The following is a 21221-nucleotide window of genomic DNA, read 5'->3' as shown; positions in this document are numbered from 1 at the left end:
AGCTCAATTGAGTCAGCTCTGTAGCTGCAGTCTGAGCTCTGTCCATTTGGAGAAAGTGAAAAGCGAATGTTCCCCTACAGCGATCAGTAATCTACAGCTTTATTTGGTATGTGTGTTTGGCACAGAAGCAGGAATCACTTGACAGAATTTGTAGGTTTGTTTGAATCAAGGGCATAGTTTTGGTTTCAGTGGTGTTGGGACAAACCAATAATATGTGTAAACGAAATTGTGAAAACGTTTTTTGTAAAAGTGAGCCAGGAACATGCTAGCACTGATCCATCAAAATAGCTCACAGAGCTCCTTTCCATTTTCTTTACTTTCACTGTGTGTGCCACGCTGAAAATTAGTTCACGCTCAGCTCATAGACTTCACATTGTGATGACACCATAGATTTTTAAATTAAATCCCTTTTCTCACCTCAAGGAACGTTTCACAAATATAAAACCAATGTAGATCAAGAAATCATAATAGAAAGAGTCGTAACTGACCTTGTTTGCAGTTCGAGGTGCGCTGACAACAGTTTTGACGTCTCTTTTACAATGGTGGACTATGGGGAATATGCTTTTTGGGCTGCAGGAGATTTTTTTTGCTAATATTTTGCAAGTGACCACTGAAAAAAAATATTGGAAGCAAGGCTGAACAGCATTCAGGACTAGTACTGTGACATTTACCTCACCCGTGGCATTTTGTCCATAGGATTGTACATCATTTCGTTGAATAAAGAGTAACTGAAGAGGGCAAAGACATTCTCAGAGTTAGCAAGCTGGCTAAGTGTTATCAGTTTGTTAGCATATTAGTTAGCTAACTGATTGAAAATGACCATTCCTCTTTTGAGGAAGAGTTTACACTTAGACAGAGTGGGAAGGGTTTAATAAAGAGAGATGGAGTGCTACTAAGCAACATAAGCTTCCAACATTTTGGATGCTCCCTTCCCTAAAAGGTCAGCACTGTCATAACAGCTTGCTCGTGATCAACGGCAAAAACTCACATGTTAAAGTTCAGTTAAGTTAAATTCAGCAGAAGATTCGTATAGATATACTTTATATACCAACTACAACCGAATTTACTTAAAAAATACCAATTTTAAAGCTGGTGTGACCGGCTGTAGTAAATCAAACTGAAACTATAAACCTGATTTAGTAAGGGGGACATGTCCCCATCATACCCAATAGGTAAATTATGCCCTAGGTTAAAACCAAATGCACTGGGCGTCCAAGAAATATACTATTTCCCACCTTACATGGACAAATATTTTATGCATGTGGACCAGATTGGAAAATACATATTCAGGTTATTTATGGGAATCCGCAGGGTGGGAGGGAGCCGTGCTGAGAGGCTGAACTCTTTGATACTCGAGGACACGGAGGTTAGTGGTCCATTTCAAACGCTGACGGGGGGAAATATGTTAAGTGGGTGACATTGCAAATGCGGGGAATTTGCTTGCCTGTGTGTAGCTTTGCCACAAGACACAGAGGAGAGCGAGGTTTTCTCAACAGTCGAAAAAGAGGGTCCTCTATGCAGTATAGTTCTTGGAGATCTCACACTGATGACAATGTGAATGAAAACAAAAGATTTTGAAAATATTTTGTATTGTGGATATTGAATTTATAATGAAACTGACATTGAACATCCCTCGTCTGCTTCATTTTATGGAAGTGTTAACAGAGTGGAGCATGGTCAGCTGTGGTATTTAGAGAACGAGCAGGGCCTCAAGCACTAATCCTAACTTTATTTCAGGAAGTGGAATTGGAAGAATGTGGTAAAGCATAAATATTAAAAGATGAAGTGTTGCAGATAAATATATCTCTAGCTGGAGAAAACAGAGTGGATTCTTTCTCAGGCGATTCATCTCTTTAGTCAATAGCCTGCGAGGAAAACTCTTCGAGGTTAAGCCCAACAGACAGCTCACCAGCACGTTAATTCCCTCTGAGTGTTTGCTGTTTGGAAAAACACTTCACAGCATTTCAACTAGCATGATTTCACTTTTTCGTGTTATTAAATGTGAGAGTAATTTCTGCAGCTGTAAGCCTCAATTACCTTTTTGTGTCAGTTACTTTGTGTCTATGAGGCATTAATAAGGAAATACTTGTTTTAAGATTCAATGACAATCTGTATACAAACCCAGACTTTTACCAGTCGGGAAATGCAGTTAGTTTATTCAGTGCTGCTTTATTACCAAAGAGGCAAAAGCAATTGTTAGTGGTATGATTTTGATTTTATTTTAATGAGGCCATCTGGAATATCCTCAAGACAAAATGCAGCCACGCAAACCAGAGTCTGGACTGTGTTAACTTTGGTTGAGTTGATTCAATATACCACTTAAACAATGTGTATGAGTAATGCTTTTTTTACTTTACGACATTACTGCACATTCTCAGAAAGCGGATGTCATACTGTCGGATGAAGTACCTGTTTGTGTGGATAGACGTTGATGTGGCATTTGATACATTCTTGTCCCATGTTGGCCCAGGAGTTTCCACTCATCCACTTCCTCTTACACTTGGGGCACTTGTACTCTCCGAAGCATCTCTTCTTCCCCTGATAGGGTGTCAGTCCTTCACCCTTGGGTCTAGCCTGGTAAGAAAATCAAAAAACATGCAAAATAAAACGTGTGCACGTATGTGGAAATCATTATTTTTGACTTTCTTGACCAGATAAATAAAACTTTATGAGTGCAGAAAGATTTTTTTTTCAGAAAGACATTTTTAAGAGAAGCTCTTGGACAATAATGGATGTTGAGCTTTGACAGCAGGGTGTGTCCGTCCTTGTCGTGCTAATATAGCCAACTTCATCACACTGCACACTCCTACACACAGTTTTGGCACATTGTGAGGTTGTGTAATTGACATTTACTTCCATTACAGCTGTGTTAAATTACTCCTCTGATTCTCATGAGGGAGATGATTACGAACAGTCAGTCAGCCATGAAAAAAGCACTAGCCTGAGGGTAATATTGTTGGGAGGAGCCGCTGCGATGACTTCATGTTGGCAACTTTATGTAGGCCACTATAACAGCATTTGGGGAAAAGAGTCGTTATTCCCCTAAAAGCATGCCACAAACAAACTGATGTCATCAAAAGGATAAATCACAAACTGACTTCCATGCTGCCAAAAGAAACCAAAATGTACACTGATTAGTAAGTTTGTATGGGCTTGTCATTATCAATTTGGAGCTCCTTCATCAAAAAAAAGAGAGATCATCCCAGGACTTGCATCTGCCTAGCAACAGTCATTAAGAGACTGGGAGTGGTTATTTTTCTAAACAAAATCCTTCTATTTGTAAGCTAAACATTGGAAACAGAGCAGTGAGAAATTGTGTTTTTTTATCTCAAATTTTCTCCCAAACATTCTCTCAAGCACAGATGAAAACCTGATACGACAGAAAGAAGTAATCTTAATGCACAGCATGTAACTGTTGGCAGTTTTCCAAAAGGTTAGGAAAGTCTCAGAGTGAAATCAGACCTGTCCACTCCACTCCTGGTTCTCCTGCAAGCCTGCAGATTGTTTTCATAATCACTTTAACGTTAGCTGTACATTTTGGAGGGATGTTGGGTGTTTGGGTCAGAGAAAGTGAGAGCAGGGGTACAGTCTGAACCCCTGGTATTCCCTTATTTTTGTCCCAGCCCATGTGTGAGTAATAGGAACTTTAATCAGCAGCATCTGGCACTGTCCTTATGGACGTCAGCAGTTTGCATCAGCACCAGCAAGCCAACGCTAAGTATGAGCGGCTGTGCTTCAATCTGGCCCCTCAACAGCATGACCTCAACCCCACTGTCAGCTCCGCATCTCCCACTGTGACAGCACGCTGGCTGGAAAATCTGACTTCTGCTGGCCTGCAGCACACACACTGACAGGATCGTCTCGATGCAATCAACGGGCAATCTCAAAGACAATGCCATGGCAACATTTTGTTTGGATGCTCTCCTACCGAGTGATCTAGTTGCAATATGATCCAACTCCAAACATTCAGCCACTCTTAAAAAACCCGAATGCCAAAATAAAGCACTTTCTAGGTCCCCTGCAGTAAGATTTATAGCCATTATAATAAAATAAATCTGACTAATTTGACGTTTAAAAATAAGTCACAATCAGAGCACCAGGTGCGCTACCCAGGAGGTTGAACCTTAAACCTCATTTTTCATTTGGAAATGTGAACATAGTCAAATTTCCTGTTACAGCTGTTTGCTCAAATTTACAAAATCTCTCCCTGATACTGCAGCCAGGACTCAGCAGGGTAGAAACAGCACTCATCCTCCTCATGACCATTCCTCTCGCTCACCCTGCTGTTTCTAGGGTCAGGCCTTGGCCTTTGGCTGCACGTCATGCTCTGTCTGCAGCTGAGTGCTTTCAGATTAGATACGACCCTGTTTGCAATCAATTTAAAGATGTTGCCAATGTGCACACAGCAAATGGATTATTCATCCTGTCAAGATGAAAAAGTAGATGTTTACCAGTAGGTTGGCCAGCTGTGTCTCAAAGAGGTAAACAGAGTTTTCAAATAAAAGAAAGGTGTATGTATAATTGTAGAGCTGAGACATTAGTTGATTCATTTGATTATCACAAAATTAATAAGAAACTAAACTGATAATTGAATAAGAAGCAATTTTTCAGGAAAAATGTCACACATTTGCTGGTTTCATCTCCCTAAATTGAGTTGCCATCTACAATAGTAAACTGTAGGGATGAGCGAGTACACCATTATCTGTATCTGTATCATTTCGACCAACTAAATTATCTGTCTCCCTGTAAGTGGCTAGTACTTGTTTTTGTTGATTGGACTGGTGGGATTAAGGCAAAGAGAGTGGGATTGGTTCAGGTTAGGGTAAAATTGATAGGATAAGCCAATCAGGGGCAAAGTAAAGGCTCTGATGCACCAAGCAGACAGTTGGCCGTCCAACCACATTAGGTTGAGTGTCTGCAGCCCTCGTCACTGCGGTGTGTCCTGCACTGTTGGCCCGCGTGGATCCACGTCAGCTTTTTTTCAGCCGATTCAGCACGCTGAATTGGTATCGGCAGCCATGGAGCCTGTTTGAATCACTCTGATTGGCCATTCAGCTCAGCGCATGAGAGGAGAAACGAAAGGGTGGAGTGTAAACAAACAGCTTAAGTTAAGAGAGAGTGAGGTCAAAACAAACTTATTATATGAAGTTAGATTGTTTTTCTTTAACTATTGAGCTCTTAACAGAAACATTTCCTGATGGGTTGTGTTGTCGTTCACTGGCACACAGTAAACAGGCCTATGCTTTGTTCTTTTAATATTAGGTTATGTTTGTAATATGCTAACTGGCTAACTACCATCATGGGGGTCTTCCATTTTCCAGTTGTGTGAATGACTAATATACACGACCGCCGTTTACTGGTATGCAGGGGAACCTCCTCTCACGCAGGCGCAGAACATATGTGATTGGTGGCTGTTGGTTTGGTGTGCTCCTCTGCAACTTTTTGGCTGTGACACAGCGACATGAGGGCAACACAGCAAGGGGCTTTCGTTGCTGCTAGTTCTCTGATGTCTGTTTGGCTATTGCTTTGTTATCCAAGAAGACCAAGTTTGCACACAGGCAGGGCCTAACTGGATGTTGTTCTCTGGTTTTGTTTTATGCCTGAAATTGATGTGGGTTAAACAGAAGTTGAGCTCTTTGTCAAGAGTTCAGATATTGGCAAATTTTCTGCAGATGATACTGTACTTATAACAAGTACATAATCTATTCCAGATATTTTTTTTTCTGAGTGTTTGATCCAACCCTAATAAACTGAATGTCTTTGGGTTTACAACTGATGGTTGGATAAAAACTTAGAATCCTTAAATGGAGCCCCACTGACTGTAAGTACTTTTAAGGAACATAAAATGAATGCAGTCAGTAAACTGATTAATTTATCGACTAAGTTGGTAAGAATGCACCAGAAACACACATGATAAGCGCTGAATGAACCAGTTTCTTTTGCCTCATTTACTGTCCATGCAAATCTGGTTTGTACAACCACACCTTTTTTGAACATTTGGATTTATAATCTGAGTATTATTCTGAAATTGAGGTCAGCTGTTCTCAAGCCATTGCAACACACCACCTCTCATGGAGGTCTTCGATCAAGGGCAGGTTTCTGTTCTGAAGTCATAAACTCTACAGTCGCAGTTGGTATTGCACATTCCAATGGACGCCCAAACACGTGGGAACCAATGTCACAATAACATCTGGACTGTTGTGCCACCACTGCCAGCTGAGGCAGGCTGTGAAATCCTAGACTCAGGGCAGCAGCTGATGAAGGAAGCTTTGGGTTTCTTCAGGGCGCGTCTTTCCATTTATACTGAAGCAGTGTATTACATATCCAAAATTGCAGCTGTAAACACTAGGACTGATCAAATATTTTAGTTAAACTTGATTTCCAGGAAAACAACCATGTGTTGCTGCCTTTAAGGCAACATGTACAAACTATTCATGATGCACACACAGTACAATGACTAAATTAATGGAACTGCGTCATCACACCACAAAACACTGTGGAGAAAAGCCTGAATGATAGGATGTGTTTTGTTTTCCTTTGCCCTCTACAAATAAAGCCATTCAAGATGGTGCTGGGGTAAGAGCTAAATGGATGTATCAGAGCCATTTAGAGTGTTTTAGTTGTCCACGAAGAGGAAGCAAAGCTTTGAAACAACAAATCGGTCGATGGCGTTTGTGCCAGGAGATGGGGAGCAGTGTTTGTCATATCACTTTGACAGTGCCGGCTTGCATTGAGTCAATGTTTGTTTATGTCCCCGTGGCTAGAGCCCCCGTGTGTTGAGATAAGGGTCAGTGTGGGTGTCTATGTGTAGAGGACAGTATCCATAGTGAAGACAGTATAGTTCCTTAACCACAGCTAGTTGACCGCATCCTCCTTTGGTCCAGATCACAGCAGGGACTCATCATATCAAACACACATGTGCATGCACCACGGGTCAGTGAACTGTTAAATGAAGCATATACAGTACACACAAGACACACACATTTTACTGATGCAATCTCTACGCAAAACATGGCCACACACAACGCCTCCATCTCCCTTGTCCCCTCTAACACCCAGACATAAATGCACAAATACAGACACACACTCAACAAATTCCTCACTTTCATACACTCTTGAGACACAACTGGAAAGTCTCGGTTTCCTGCACTACTCCCACTCAGAGTTTAGCCCGGCTGCAAGGACACAGATCGTTTGTTTGGCTTATATTGTAGGATTAATGAGCTCACAAACTGCATTAAATGGAATAAGCAGACAATAAAACAAAAAGGAGACAAATATGAGAGAACAGGATGAACAGAAACAGGAGAAAGCTCATTAAGATTGAGAGAGAAATAACGTCTGATGTGAAACAGCGTCCTGCTGCTCCAGGTTTCTGCAACGAAGGGGGTCTAAAAACCTGCTGCTCTAGAATCAGACTCCAATACACACACAAGGAGAAAAGCGGACAAATACCACAAGCCCCACAGTCGCTCGAGCCAACTGTGGAGAGACCCTCCAATCAGCCCCTCTCAGGAGGGTGGGGAACGGGAAGGAGAAACTGAGAGAAAGAGAAAGAAAAGGAGGAGGAAATCTAAATCCAAAGCAGATGGCTTCCATAGGGGCTGAACTCGAGAAACACTGAGAGCCGTCGTAAAATCACTCCTCTGCTTTCAATTAGGCCATACATTTCAGGGACAGCAAAAGAGAGAGAGAGGTGGAGGATAAAATAGCGTTAACTAACCGCTGTAGCTCTGGACAGAGCTACAGTGGATTGGGCTCATTATCATGCAGAGGAATGTGGAGACGATTCTCTGGGGGGTCGACTTTAAAGACACATATGTTGAACAAACAGAGTGATATTAGGAATTTGAAGTAGGCACTGAAATAGAGCCCTGCGATCCCGGTCTAGACGACACCCACTGCGACGTCTTTAAATTTCAGGGTAATTCAGGTAATACCGTGAAATTGATAACAAGGTATGCAGCCCAGGCATCCGACTCTAAAATTGCAGTTCTTTTTGCCACAATACCGTTTTGAAATTCTGCTCCAATGCAAATCATAAAAAGTCTATTACTGACCACTGGGGGAAAAAAATGCGGTCTAGACCGCTGTCTGAGGCCTAAAGGTGATCTTGCATTTGTGTTGATCCTACATTCCAGGATAAGAGTAATGACCAGTGGACAGACAGCAGACTGCATACTCCCAGACACTCGCCCCAAAACCTGAACCTTTAATCCTCCATCTCCAGCAACAGGATAGCTTAGCCTTGGTTAAATATTAGACATCCAACTTCCAAGCCAAACCTTAGAGGAATCATTTGAAAAGACCACTGCTCTCAAGGTTGTGGATATGGGATTTCATAATTACTCGAAATATTAGGGGAGACATCTACCTATGGTTGATTTGGGCTCCACATGTTGCCCACAGTCGGTCCCTGGACAACAAATCTGAGGAAACAGCGCTGACAGTAAAGCTTGGGTTTTTATGCAAATGGTATATGCCATTCAGCGGTTTGTCCGCCTCTGTGAGAAAACAAGGGATTTGGTAGGTGAAACAACACTGAGGCTTTGGAAAAGGTTTGGTAGTAATTGTACACAACCACGTTTCTGGTCTGGATTTGGAATGCAGGGTCTTTGTTGGCAAACGCAGCTCAGCTGTATATGAATAATGCAAAGGCTTTGCATTTTTGAAATGTCTTCAGAGGAACATACACATTTGAAAAGAGATGGTTTGTTGGATTCTACATAAAGAAAAGAAACAAAAGCACTAAGTGCAAAATAAAGAAAACAAAGCATTCTTTAATCATTTACATAGATTTTCACACAAAGTATTGCCTCAAACCAAGACTCTTCCCTCCAGTACACAGCCTCAACGTTATTTATGATAATGTGAAATTCTTATGCGTGATTTGATGTTCCCATCACAGCACTGTAGAGCTGCATGATCACTGAGAGCCAGACAGGTCAATGAGTCACAGCATAAGCCTCCCATTCAGCAAAGAGAAATACACTGTAAAAGGAATACAGCCTGAGGATGTTTGTCAGACCACACCAGAAGGAACAGAAACGTTTGTCGGGTCATTCAGGGCAAGTAATTCTTTTATGATTCTTAGCACACAGTTTGGTTTGGGTTGGCCACATCAAGGCGATTCAGATGTGAAACATGAAAATTATGCAGAGAAGTCACATACTTTCACACTTTACATTATGTGATGTGGTATTCCTTTCCATATGGCACTTTGGCTATGTTCACACTGCAAGCTTTAGCGCTCAATTTGGATTCATCGCTCAGATCCAATTTTTTTGTGTAGCTGTTCACATTATTCTTTAAATGTTGAATCATGTATCAAATTCCTGTGTGAACTGGTCACAGGTCTGAAATGACTGACTGTTGTAAGGAAGTAAATACAATGTTACGGTTTCATTTAAAAGTTGATGTGCAGAGAGAGAGTCACATTTTAAATGATGATTTGTTTTGTTTTTTAATTTATATTTCATGGACGCGGACTCAGAGCCAGGAGTGATAGCATCGTAATCATAGACATAAAAATAATGGACGTAGCTACCGTGACATCACCCATTGGTTTATGGACTCCTGTTTTAAAGCCTGCAAGAAGCTGGAGCTGTGAAGGAGGGGGTGGATCTGACTGTGACACCAAGGACACTGTCAGCATACAGCCTGTCACTTAAAGCAGTCTGTCCTTAATTATGCGTAACTTTAAGCCTTAATTAAATATTAACGGCTGAGTTATATTAAAAAAATTCACCCTCGGACAGTTATCAAGAAGGGGAAAATAAGCTGTGGAGACCATAGCCATTTTTTATATTGGACTGTAAACAAGTTTATTGATGCTGTAAAGTTGGACATTTTACCCTGGGGGTCTATGGGGACTGCCTTGCTTTTGGAGCCAGCCTCAAGTGGCCATTAGAAGAACTGTAGTTTTTTGGCACTTTTGCATTGGCTTCATTTTTCAGCCCCACAGATTGCTGCTTGATCGTTGACTGGCCTCACTGAAATAAATTTCAATCAAAATTTCAGGATGTTAAGGGTTACTTTTAACCACACATGTCCAGTGTTAACTGTCTTTCATGGTTGACCACATATGACCACATCAGACTGCCAACCTAAACTGTTCTTTTTTTTTTTTGGCATATCCCGATTTAATCCAGATTGATTTTAGGTATTCTGGACAGCAAAAAACACATGTAATGCATTTTTTGCAAATCTGACGAAGGTTTGAAATACGCTCCCAATCTGATTTATACAGATTCTCCTTAGTCTGGATGCTCTGGCAGCTCAAATCGGATTTCACAGTGTCTTTGAACACAACACATAATGACAACGTCAAATCCAGTGTGAAGGAAGTGCAACAGTGCCATAGAGGACAACATGAGGAACAATAATCTATGGACAGATGCCAAAATAAACAGTTTGTAGGATGAAATGATGGACCTCCATTTCTCATGCTTCCATGTTGGAAAGCAGCACCACCACGTTGCCCCGTAGTTACTGATGCCTCCATCAGAACTGCAGCAACACATGCAGATAGGTTGGTGATGTCTGGACACACAAGAAACAAATCTGATTAGCCTGCAGTCTGAATGTAACCAAAGTGGCCCAAATCAGAATGGAAAAGATCACATTTGAAGTGATTTGTGTTGTTCAAATTGTTGAAAAAAACCCAGATCTTTCACCTGCAGTCCAAACACAGCCTTGGAAAAAGAACATCAGAAAACAAAAAAGCACTCTTTGACCCACTCTTTATGTCTGAACTGTTTGTGCATTAGATCATCGTATCCTTGCCCATCACTACCCGCGTTATCTGACATCACAGCGACTAAAGATCTGAGGACCAGGGCCAAGTGAGGGCGTGCAGATGGCCACTGCTTCAAGTCTCTCACAAGAATGACACTGTCGCCACCTCAGCTGTGTCTCACTGCACACAGAACAAGCATTTTTTTATTGGCTGTTTCCGCTGCTGGACTAAACAGCCCCAACCCCATGCCAGAACCTCAGCCAGGTGCATTATGGGGACTATTTATCAATCCCACCATGCACTACAAGCTCTAAATACAGCCACTGTTTCCTGTGCGTCTCTTTTTTTCGCTGCCATCTTTCTCACCTCTCTCTCTCTCTCTCTCTGGACGGCTCCTTCACTGGTGCAGCTGTCTCTTTCTAATGCCTGTAAAGAAAAGCGGCTGAGGCTGAAAGTGACGGGAGGAACAGGTGTGCTGTTTAAGTGATAAATTTGCTCTCACTTGAGCACAATGCACCTCAGTTTAAAACAACAATCTACTCCGAACGGGGCGGCGCCAAAGAAACAGACAATAACGTCAGGCTGCCACAGGCTGGAGCCTGTTAAAAGAAACATGCAAATTACTGAGTAAAACAACTATGTTAATCACAGTCGCATGCAATTAATCCAAGTTTTGTGACTAATCATTACACTTATTGACCTAAGACATCATTGTGCATTGCATGTGTCACCCCTATAAATGAGGACAATGTTTATGACACTTTTATTTTTAAGATCCCAACCATAATCACTCTCCTAAAACTCTCTCAGCCTTTGGAAACAATTGCAGAGTTATTACAAAGCAAAGCCATGTTTTTCAAGTATCCCAGATAGAGCTGCCTTAATCCCGGCCTGCTGGCACAAGCCCCAAACTGCTGGGCTGCTCCCCAGCGTTCCGAAGCACTCCGATCACTAGCTAGCATCTGGAAACCATCAGTGTAAACAAAGGAGCAGCGGAGGAGCTCAGGCCCCGCTCTGCCTCTCCGCATCCCCCAGGACATCACTCAGAGAGCAACACAAGAACACCAAAACCAGTCCCGAACCCTGTGTGTATTGCATTTCTGCATGTGCGTGTGCATCCGTGCACATATCTGTGTCTGCTCTTGTGTCTTCATCTAGGGATCTTTATTTGTTTTAGCCGCAGTTCAGAAAGAGATAGATTTCCAGATAGAGCGGATGGGGTTCAGTCCACAATGTTAGCTTTAAGTCTTTTGGAGTTTGTGTTTGGTTTGTTCATTAACCGTAGCATTTGTGATAAGACTTCTAATTGCTTTAATGTGGTTTCAGTTAGTGTGCTAGCCTTAGCGGTCTGTCTGATAAATGCTACAAGGGGTAGAGGCAGGAGCCTGGATGTGGTTTAAACCTGAGAACTGGTTCTTTTCTGTGAAACATCAAAAAAGATCAAAGCATCAATCTTGCCTGATCCTTCTCTGAGACACGACAAGGAAATATTTCCTGAACTTTTCATAATAGTGTTTCAGTAACCATATATCTATTAATCATGTGGTTTGGTCTTTTTCAGTGCAGCCGAAACCTTCTGAAATGTGGTTTGTGGAGCTTTTAAACACTGAACCTCACACTTAAGCAAACTCTATGACGCTTGTAAACACATACCACAGAGGAACGCAGGGTTTTGCAGTTGTGTCTGCAACCTGTTACACCAGAAAAGAAAGTTATTAGTCTGTATGAACATGAATGTTTTCACCACAGATGTGGTTTTCACTTTTCTCATGCATTTTAACATTACTCATTTTCCAAAGTAGATAATGAAGCTGATAATATTCTCGGTTTAATCAACATAATGTGTATATATTTGAACCCTTTGACTCCTGGCATGACATCAGTTTTCTTGTGCTGCATTTAGATGCATTTCACATGTATTTAACCCTTTAAAACCTTAGGAAATTGGTCTGATTTCTTTGCCATGAAAAAAAAAAAGCCAATGAGCAACACACTGGTCAAAGATGGCAAGAAAACAAGCTTGAAATACATTTTTAAAATGAGGGAGGGAGAAAATTATTAGGAAACATAAAAATAGGAAAAAATGTCCAGAAAATGCAGGATTATGTTATAGTATATATGCATATTATTATATGTATTTTTAAAAAAATAACTTTTTTCAGGTAATTTCCTTGTTCATAGTTGTTTTTTACTTTATTTCTTGCTGTCTTTCACATAATTTTTTGCAATATTTTTTGCTTCTTTTTGTTTTGTTTTTTTTTGTCAAAAGTTGCTTTTTGCCTTGTTCCGATGTTTTTGAAAGAAATCAACCCTTTTTGCTCAAGTTTCAAAGTGTTAAATAACAGTGACTTGTGCTAGCTTTAACAGTGAAGACCACTGTGGCTTATAACTGTCTCATATTCCTTCTGTTGCTTTGCAGCTCCACATCTACAACTGCTGAGATAAGCATACTTATCTTGTACAGTTGTCTCTAAATATAAACCTCCACATTACACAATCACGTACTGCACAGAACCCCAATAACACACACTTGGGCTTTTGCACACACTTGCATTTATACTACCAAGCACACACAAATGCATACATGCATTTATTCTACAAACAATGCAAACTTCTTCTTACCTAGACACAAAGTACAACATCAGATTAAATTAAAAAAAAACATTGTGTAATACAAATAAATAATACATGTAATACATATAAATTGTACTGTGTGTATCTTCTGTCATCCATGTCCATTGATTTCTATATTACTGAGCTACACTGAGAAAAAAATGTGATATTTAAATAGATGTAAAAGCTACTGACATGTACTCAGCCACCTCATTCATTGTAAGTGTGGTGACAAGCAGAGAGCTAGCATAACAGTGCTACTTTCAAGAAGCTATTTGTAACACTTTCCCCTGACTGAGTGCCAAATATGCATATGGACATATGAATCTAACACTTTAAAAAAACATGTATGTAAACATGAATGTAAACTGTCGGTCTATAATGTGCAAATGTTTTATGCATAGATAAAGTTGACCCTTTTCTGATATTAGTCAACAGATCTTATGTGCACTCCTTAGAAATGACAAACCATTACTAGTCAGATGGCACTCGTCTGAACCTGCACTGCACCCATGTGGGTCAGGGTGCTATTCTTAAAAAGGTTTCATATTCTAGAAGCTCTTTATTTTAGCAATTGACATTTCATTAACACTATAAACAGCAGTTTACTCACAATAGCACATCCCAGTTGTTTCCAGGTCTAAATATATGAGGTATTTGTGCTGTCGCAGAGTCTTTTTCTGCATTTATCTAAAATGTTAAGCATGAAGGAAGCAATTAAAGTAGTAGTGAACAGAGAAAAGTGAGGTGTTATGTGCTAAGGAACCATGACAGTCTAAATATACTGCCTAATCAAATTTGCAGCTATTTTGGAAACTTGGATTTTAAGGGGCAGTTCACCCCAAAATCCAAAATACATATCTTTCCTCCTACCTGCAGAGCTGTTTATCAGTCTAGATTGCTTTGTTGTGATTTGCCTAGTGTTGGAGACATTGGCTATAAAGTTGTCTGCCTTCTCTTAAATATACTGGAACTACGTAGCACTCGGCTTAACACCAAAAATATGTATTTAAAAAACTCAACAGCAATGTCTCTTTCCAGAAATCATGACCCTTCTGCTCAAGATAAGCCGCAGAGCTTGTTGTGAGCAGTTTCATGTAGGAACTATTTCTTTCTACCAAACTACACCCACAAGCCGAATCACTGCGTAGAAGGAAGCATGCATCTACCGCTAGCTCACCTAGCACCAATGAGCTAGCTAGCACAGCCATTAATGTTTATATCTTGCACTGTTAAAAGCATCTCGTCCATGAGTGAATGCATAAAACTTTCTGTGCAGTGATACATACAGTTGGCAAGTGTAGTTTGGTAAAAAGGAAATAGTTCCTACCTGAAACAGCTCACCACAAGGTCAGACATTGCTGTTGAGTTTTTAATATGTATAGTTTTGGCACTTTGAGCACCACAAGTTGAGTGCCATTTAGTCCCATTATAATGGAGAGTAGGCAGATATCTCTGGTCAATATCTCCAACACTCTGCAACTCACATCAAAATAATCGAGAGTAATGTATAGCACTAGAGATAAAGGAGAGATGTGTATTTTTGTTTTTGGGGTGAACTGTTGCTTTGACAGGCAACATTTCCTAAAAGGATCCCAAACCAAAATGGATCTGAAACAGTGCAACAAATATCACCAGTGCAGTCTATTTCAGATGGACAGCAATGCATTTAAATGACTTGAAGCAAAATATCTTTAAGCAAGCATGTTTGAGGTTACATGTTTTTCCCTCATGGGTTTTTGGGTTTGACCACTGACATCACAAGTCTTTGTAAATGGGTTTGTTATCTCACCGTGATACAGAGGGGAGGATGTCAAGAGGACAACCACTCCAACTGTTTGAAAGAATAACCACAAGTCCATTTCGAGCTCCGTGGAGACGCCAAAATAATTCATTCTAAGAAATGGCCTCTGCTTGGCAGTTAGTACTCAGTGTGTGTGTGTGTGTGTGTGTGTGTGTGTGTGTGTGTGTGTGTGTGTGTGTGTGTGTGTGTGTGTGTGTGTGTGTGTGTGTGTGAGAGAGAGAGAGAGAGAGAATCTATGAACTGTACATGTGTGTTTTTCAGCTGGACGAGGCCCTGATACAGCACACACACAGAAAGCTTTCTGTAAAGATCTCAAAACAGAGCGAATGTCCAGGTTGAACATTCTCTCAAATCCAGTGAAGTCCCGTAACAGTACTGGGCATATCTCTTCTGTTTAGTCTGTTCTTTGACATGCTGAGCTATCACACAGGGAAAAGGTAAATCAAGACAGCTGTACCAGAGATAAAACATCCCACAGCTGCCAGTCATTGAGATATGTGGAGAGGCCGTGCCAGAAAGTATCAAAAAAGGTATTCTGTGCTTTAAAATGTCATCAATTACCCACCGATAAATTGCTGAAGCATATTTACAAGAACAGCATGCTGGATAATAAAACGGTCATGGTTTCAATTTATGTGTCACTTTCAAATAAAAGAAAGAGCAAACAAATGCATGCAGGATTGCTGCACTTTAAAGCCAGTGGTGCCCCCTAAAAGTTTTCATAGGGGTGGCCAGATGGGGTGCCACATCAAAAAAACAAAAAGAAATCAGAACTGAATTTCAGGAATTCTATTATTCTGTTCTATATACACTGATTTAAAACTAACCAAGCTGAAAACGAGTTGAAAACACATAAAAATGTTTGTGTCTGTATTTCCATGTGTTTATTAATTTATTGTTCCTCAATTTGGCTGGTTGTACTTTTCTTTAAAAAGACAAAATTGCAGCTTTAATTTGAAGGAGTGCATTGATTGCAAGGAACAAAACATTCACTGGGAACAGGCCTTGTCAGGTTAAGGGGAGACTCATGACTCCCTTGCCAAAATTTAGCCTAACTTTGGAGCGTTATTTAGCCCCGTTTCCAACAAGCTAACTTGGCTGGTGCCAATGGATGCCTTAGTTGTCTAGTTTTACAAAACACCACTCCCTTTGTGCTATCTTAAAAAAAATAGGGAGTCACAACCCCCTGTTCAAGGCGGGAATATCACACCTTGGCATGCTATATAATAAGTGCGATTACAGAGTGGGGGAAGGAGTTGTCTGTCCAGAAGGGGAGGTAGTAACAGTGTCAAAAGGGCATCTTTGTAAAAAGGGACAGGCAGCAGGACAGGATTATGGGCGGGAGGGATGTGACATTTTGACGACATGTTATGCGTGTGACTGACTGGCAGGATATTTAAAAAGCAACTAATAGCAGTTAGCGGCTAACTCAAAGAAGAACAGTGGCTGTAAATATCTGCAAATTGAGAAAACAATCAGTATGTTTACAGTTCAGTCAACTGCGGTTATAGCTCGATTAGGCTATTTAATTGTACTACTGTCCTCGTCTCAGTGTACAAGCCCTGAGGGAGAATCGATTCATTGATGGAAGTATGTTTACGTCACATACCTAACAAGTAAACGAGCGGTTGCATGTCAAACAGTGACAACATGTCTTGTTTTGTTTTCTTCCTTTCTTCTTCTTTTGTTTTTCCTGGCTTTCTTTTACGAATTTATGATATTTGACTTCCGTGTCAAAGCTCAGCGTGGGGACTATGGAGCGTGTGCAGAACACGTAGACCAGTTCAGGTCCAGTTGCGTCGTATACATGACTTAGAGAAATTCAATTTCAGTCAGACTAACATGTTTACATGTATTTTAAAAGTCTAGTTTTACTAGGACTAACACAAAAATTTGACTTTTTCTAACATCGTTGTAAACGTAAACGTACTGAATGAGGTCGCAGAGCAGTGGCCCCCTCTGAGCCCTCATTGGGATCACCACTGCCTAAAACCATAGAAATAACACAGAAGAGCAATATTTATCATTTGGATAAAAATATCTTTTTTTTTATCTTTAAACTGCCCACTAACCTCATTGCATTTTTGACTTTTGACCATTAGATTTCCAATCAGTAGCTAAGCTTAGCAGAAGGGTCAAAAAACAATTTTCTAGGTGCGTGAGACAATAGAGCTTTCCATTATTGTATTTTGAAAAAAAAAGCAAAGTTGACACAATATACTGACCTGTTGATTTAGATTAAAATAAATCTCGGGTAAGTCATCTTTAATGATGTTATTGCTTACAAATGAAATTTGGTGACCTGCAATTTCTGGTTGTTTTGATAAACTTGAGGTGGAGGTCTTGGATTATGTGTTTTTGTAATCAGCTGATGTCAATGTTCTGACAATGAATGCGGTTGTGTTTGGTTTTGCCCAACCAAATAAAGAGAGGATATTTATTTTCAAGGAATTTCCCCCTGAAAATATACTATGAAATTTCAGTGGTGCCCCAACAGACCAGTATTAATCTTTTAAACAGGCTTTCTATACAATGCATGCAGGCACTATAGATAAACCGTGTGTGCTTGTGTGTGTACGTCAAAGATCTTCTCCTCGGTAACAGTCCCACGTCATCTGTGTCCAAGACAGCTGCAGAGACATATCACCATGCCAGCGCGCTCTTTGCCAAAACCCTATTCCCAGATTCCTAGATTTCCACAGCCCAGCTTCCCTAATCGTTCACGGATCTCGGTGTCATGTTCTTGGATGACTGATTGATACCCCCGAGAGTCGAGCATGTGGGCGTTTTGTTTTATACCAATAACAATATCTTGTTTTAAAGCTGATGTTTTTGACAGAATCCGTCCTCTCTCTCCTCATGCTTCATTCATAGAAAACACACGTACGGGCCAACTGGGTCTTGGAATCTGCCCTGGTTGAACCCAGAAGCTCAGCTCCATCAACACACCAGCTCGACATGGAAGCTGCCTCTTTTTAAAGACTTAGGGTAAGTTTACCATACTCCTACACTTACCATATTTACAGGGCGCAAAGGGCTAATGCTAAGTGGGGCCGTGGGTGTGAATTTCCCCCCTGCCTTCTCCTAGCCTTGGACTTAGCCACGGTCCCACTAAGCTCGACAAGCTGTGCAGCTGCACAGCAGCATTGGGTTACCAGGCCAGTGAATGACAAGAGCAGGTTGGGTGGCGGACTGGGGCATACAGAGGTGCACAAAACATCTTGCCGTCTGTCACAGGAAGTTCATACTGCTGCTGTCTATGTTTGCATGTCATGCCTATAGTTGTGTTTGTGTGTGTATTTCTGTTACTCTGACGGATATACCGCACACGTGTGCTGCTAATCTCAGTGTCACTTGGTGTCAATGCTATATTAGACCTGTGGCCCTATATGGTTTCTCATTGCTCTCGCTATAAAGGCTCTTTCTTTGTATAACTCCTCAAAAATAAAATGCGCTGACAGGTAGCAGCCACATCTGTTTTTTAACTGCGAGGACGGCGGTCTGTCTGCTGTGACACTATGAAAGAGAAAAGTTGTCTCCAGCATCCCTGATAAGCCTTATCTGTTTACAGGGCCGTCCCTTGGTCTCTCTTTGGTAACCTGACTGAGTGAGTGTTAGAGCAGAGTCAGGCGCAGGGCCTTCAGAGCCTTTGCAACGACTGGAAGGAAGATCAGGGGTCACCCTGTAAAAACATTCCCATGGTGCACCTCCCCCCAGCCCTCATCCTCTGCCAGAAACTTCCCGACACACTGCAGAGCAGTTACACACAGAGAGGAGGGACAGAAAAAGGTTTTTAAATGAAATGTTATTTTTTTACAGTAAGTAAAGGGGCAGTCAGCAAAATCTATTTTCACATGCAAGTTACAGAGACACTGCGGAAGAGCTACAATTAAACTTGAGTTAGAGAGAACACATTATGATAAAGTAAAAAAAAAAGTAGGTCGATTTAATAACATATATAACATAATAACATACATAGAAAAGTATGTTATTTTCTTGACAGACATCTTTATGCCATTTAAACAGGCACTCCAACAGCAGAAAAAGGCCTCAACACTGCTACAATATACATTTAGGATGACTTAGCTTACTTACTTAGCTTTGTTTGTTTGTTTTGGTTTGGTTTTTATTACTAATGTTTAGGTAATTTTCTTACGCTCTTTAATAATTTTGCTCATATTTGGGACATTTACTCTTTTATTGCTCACCTATTAGAGTTACATATTAGAATATTACTTAAGTACAAGTCTTACAGTATCTAATATTTACTGTCCAAAGTATCAAAAGTAATTTATAAAATTAAATGTACTTTAGCATTAAAAGTAAAAGTACAAGTAAATGCTTTTAATAAAAAAGCAAATGGTCAGGATTTTGATAATCATAAAGTTTGTTTCTCCGTAACATACGCTAACCTAAAAATGGAGGCCATAATACACTTGAAGGAAAAGTTTGGGTTTTTTTGTTTTTTTTTTTTTTTTGCAACTTAAAGTATTTAGAGAACTTTCATTCGACTGTCTGTCCTTTCCTCACTCCCTCCCTTACTTCCCTGTTTTTTGGACAGAAATATAAAAACTCAAGTAAAGTACAGATACTCCCAAATAATACTTAAGTACAGTAATTAAGTACTTTGTGACATTGCCACTGCTTCCAGTAAGTACACACACACATGTGACTCCACATATTGACCAAAACTGTGTTCACCAGAGCAAACTGGAGCAAATCAGCTTGATTTCTTTCAAAGACATGGGAGGAAGGCAATGAGGAACTTGAAGAAATGATCCAAAAATTAGCAATAAATGAGTAAAAAGTTTAAAGAAAATTTCCTGAAAATTACAAACTAAAAAACAAAAACAAACATGAAACTGACCTGAAGAAGTGCTAAAAAAAATTTTAAAATACATATTTTAGAACATATTTTGAATATATAATTCTAGTAATCATAAATATAGTTTAGGGATATAATCTAAATTATTTTCTAATATTTTTCTCTCGCTCTCTCTCCATTTTTAACATTAATTTTCGGATGATTTTCTTGTCACCTTTTACTAACTTCTTGCAAGTTGCTCATTGCCATTTACCATGTTTTTGAAGAGAATTAAACATATTTGTTCAGGTTTTAAAGGATTAAATACTTGGGAAAGGTGCCTGAATGCAGCACAAGAAAAAATCATGTCCATCCAGGTTTCAAAGGGTTAATCTATGGTTATCACTGAGAGGGCTGCAGTGAGCCTGCCAGAGAAGGACTTCAAGATACTTAAGCACAAAGAGAGAGAAAAAAAGTTACAAAATCAAAACCACAGAAGAGGCCCCTATATGTTGACATATAGACAAGCAGATTATATAGGGCCATCTGTGTGGTTTGTTGTAGTAATTCCATTTTTTTTTCTCTGTAAGATTCGAGGCTCTATCCAAACATACTTCAGTGTGACGCTCCACTGTAATGCAGCGAGGGCCCTGCTGGGGGAACAATACGGGCCTGCCTTCCTGACCTCTCCGTCTAGCAGATCCTACAGACACACAATGACTGCCTTAATTACCAGCCTCCATTCCCACCACTTGGGCTTTCCCCAATGGTGCCCATTCAGAACCACAGTCTCTCCCTAAGGTGCCCATTCAAGCGCAACACAAAGCCAGCAGTGTCAGTCCCTGATCTCTTGACACCAAAATCTAGTCCTGTGTGCCAGCACTCGCAGCTTCACAGTGTCTCTGTCTGTCCGTCCGGTTGTCCCCTTCTCTCTGTCAGTCTGTCATATCACGGAAGAATCTTTGTTGTTCACATGTGACAAGAATCGGTGCTGCTACAGGGAGCAATTAGTTCAACCACATACCGATCGAACATTGGAGATAAGCACGATGTTTAGTTGGCGGTCTGATGTGGAAGTATGAGTCTGGTGGTTTGGTGTGTGGAACCAAGTCTGTTCTTAAGTCCTGTTCGCACTCTACATTTCTCTGCTCACTAATGAGTTTAAGTCGAGAGTCAAGGTTAATGTAAACACGTGATGTAACCACTCCATGTAAAGTGTCTGCTAGTTTGTAAGGAGCGTAATCGGGTTGTTTAAATTCCAA

The 21221-nt window shown here is 40.5% G+C and overlaps 1 protein-coding gene across 1 annotated transcript in view; it reads right to left on the bottom strand.

Annotated features, from left to right (window-relative positions):
• The window catches only part of zcchc24 (zinc finger, CCHC domain containing 24), a 41818-nt gene that overhangs the window by 2657 nt on the left and 17940 nt on the right, over positions 1 to 21221 (bottom strand). Inside the window, exon 3 of the mRNA XM_042501723.1 lies at positions 2410 to 2574. Within this exon, the coding sequence (XP_042357657.1) occupies positions 2410 to 2574 (165 nt within the window). The remainder of the gene's footprint in view (positions 1 to 2409; positions 2575 to 21221) is intronic.

Source organism: Plectropomus leopardus, chromosome 15 (assembly GCF_008729295.1).
Source record: "Plectropomus leopardus isolate mb chromosome 15, YSFRI_Pleo_2.0, whole genome shotgun sequence".
Classification (NCBI taxonomy): Eukaryota; Metazoa; Chordata; class Actinopteri; order Perciformes; family Serranidae; genus Plectropomus; species Plectropomus leopardus.
Note: the sequence above shows the minus strand (reverse complement) of the source record. Positions and strands in the feature narration are given on the sequence as shown.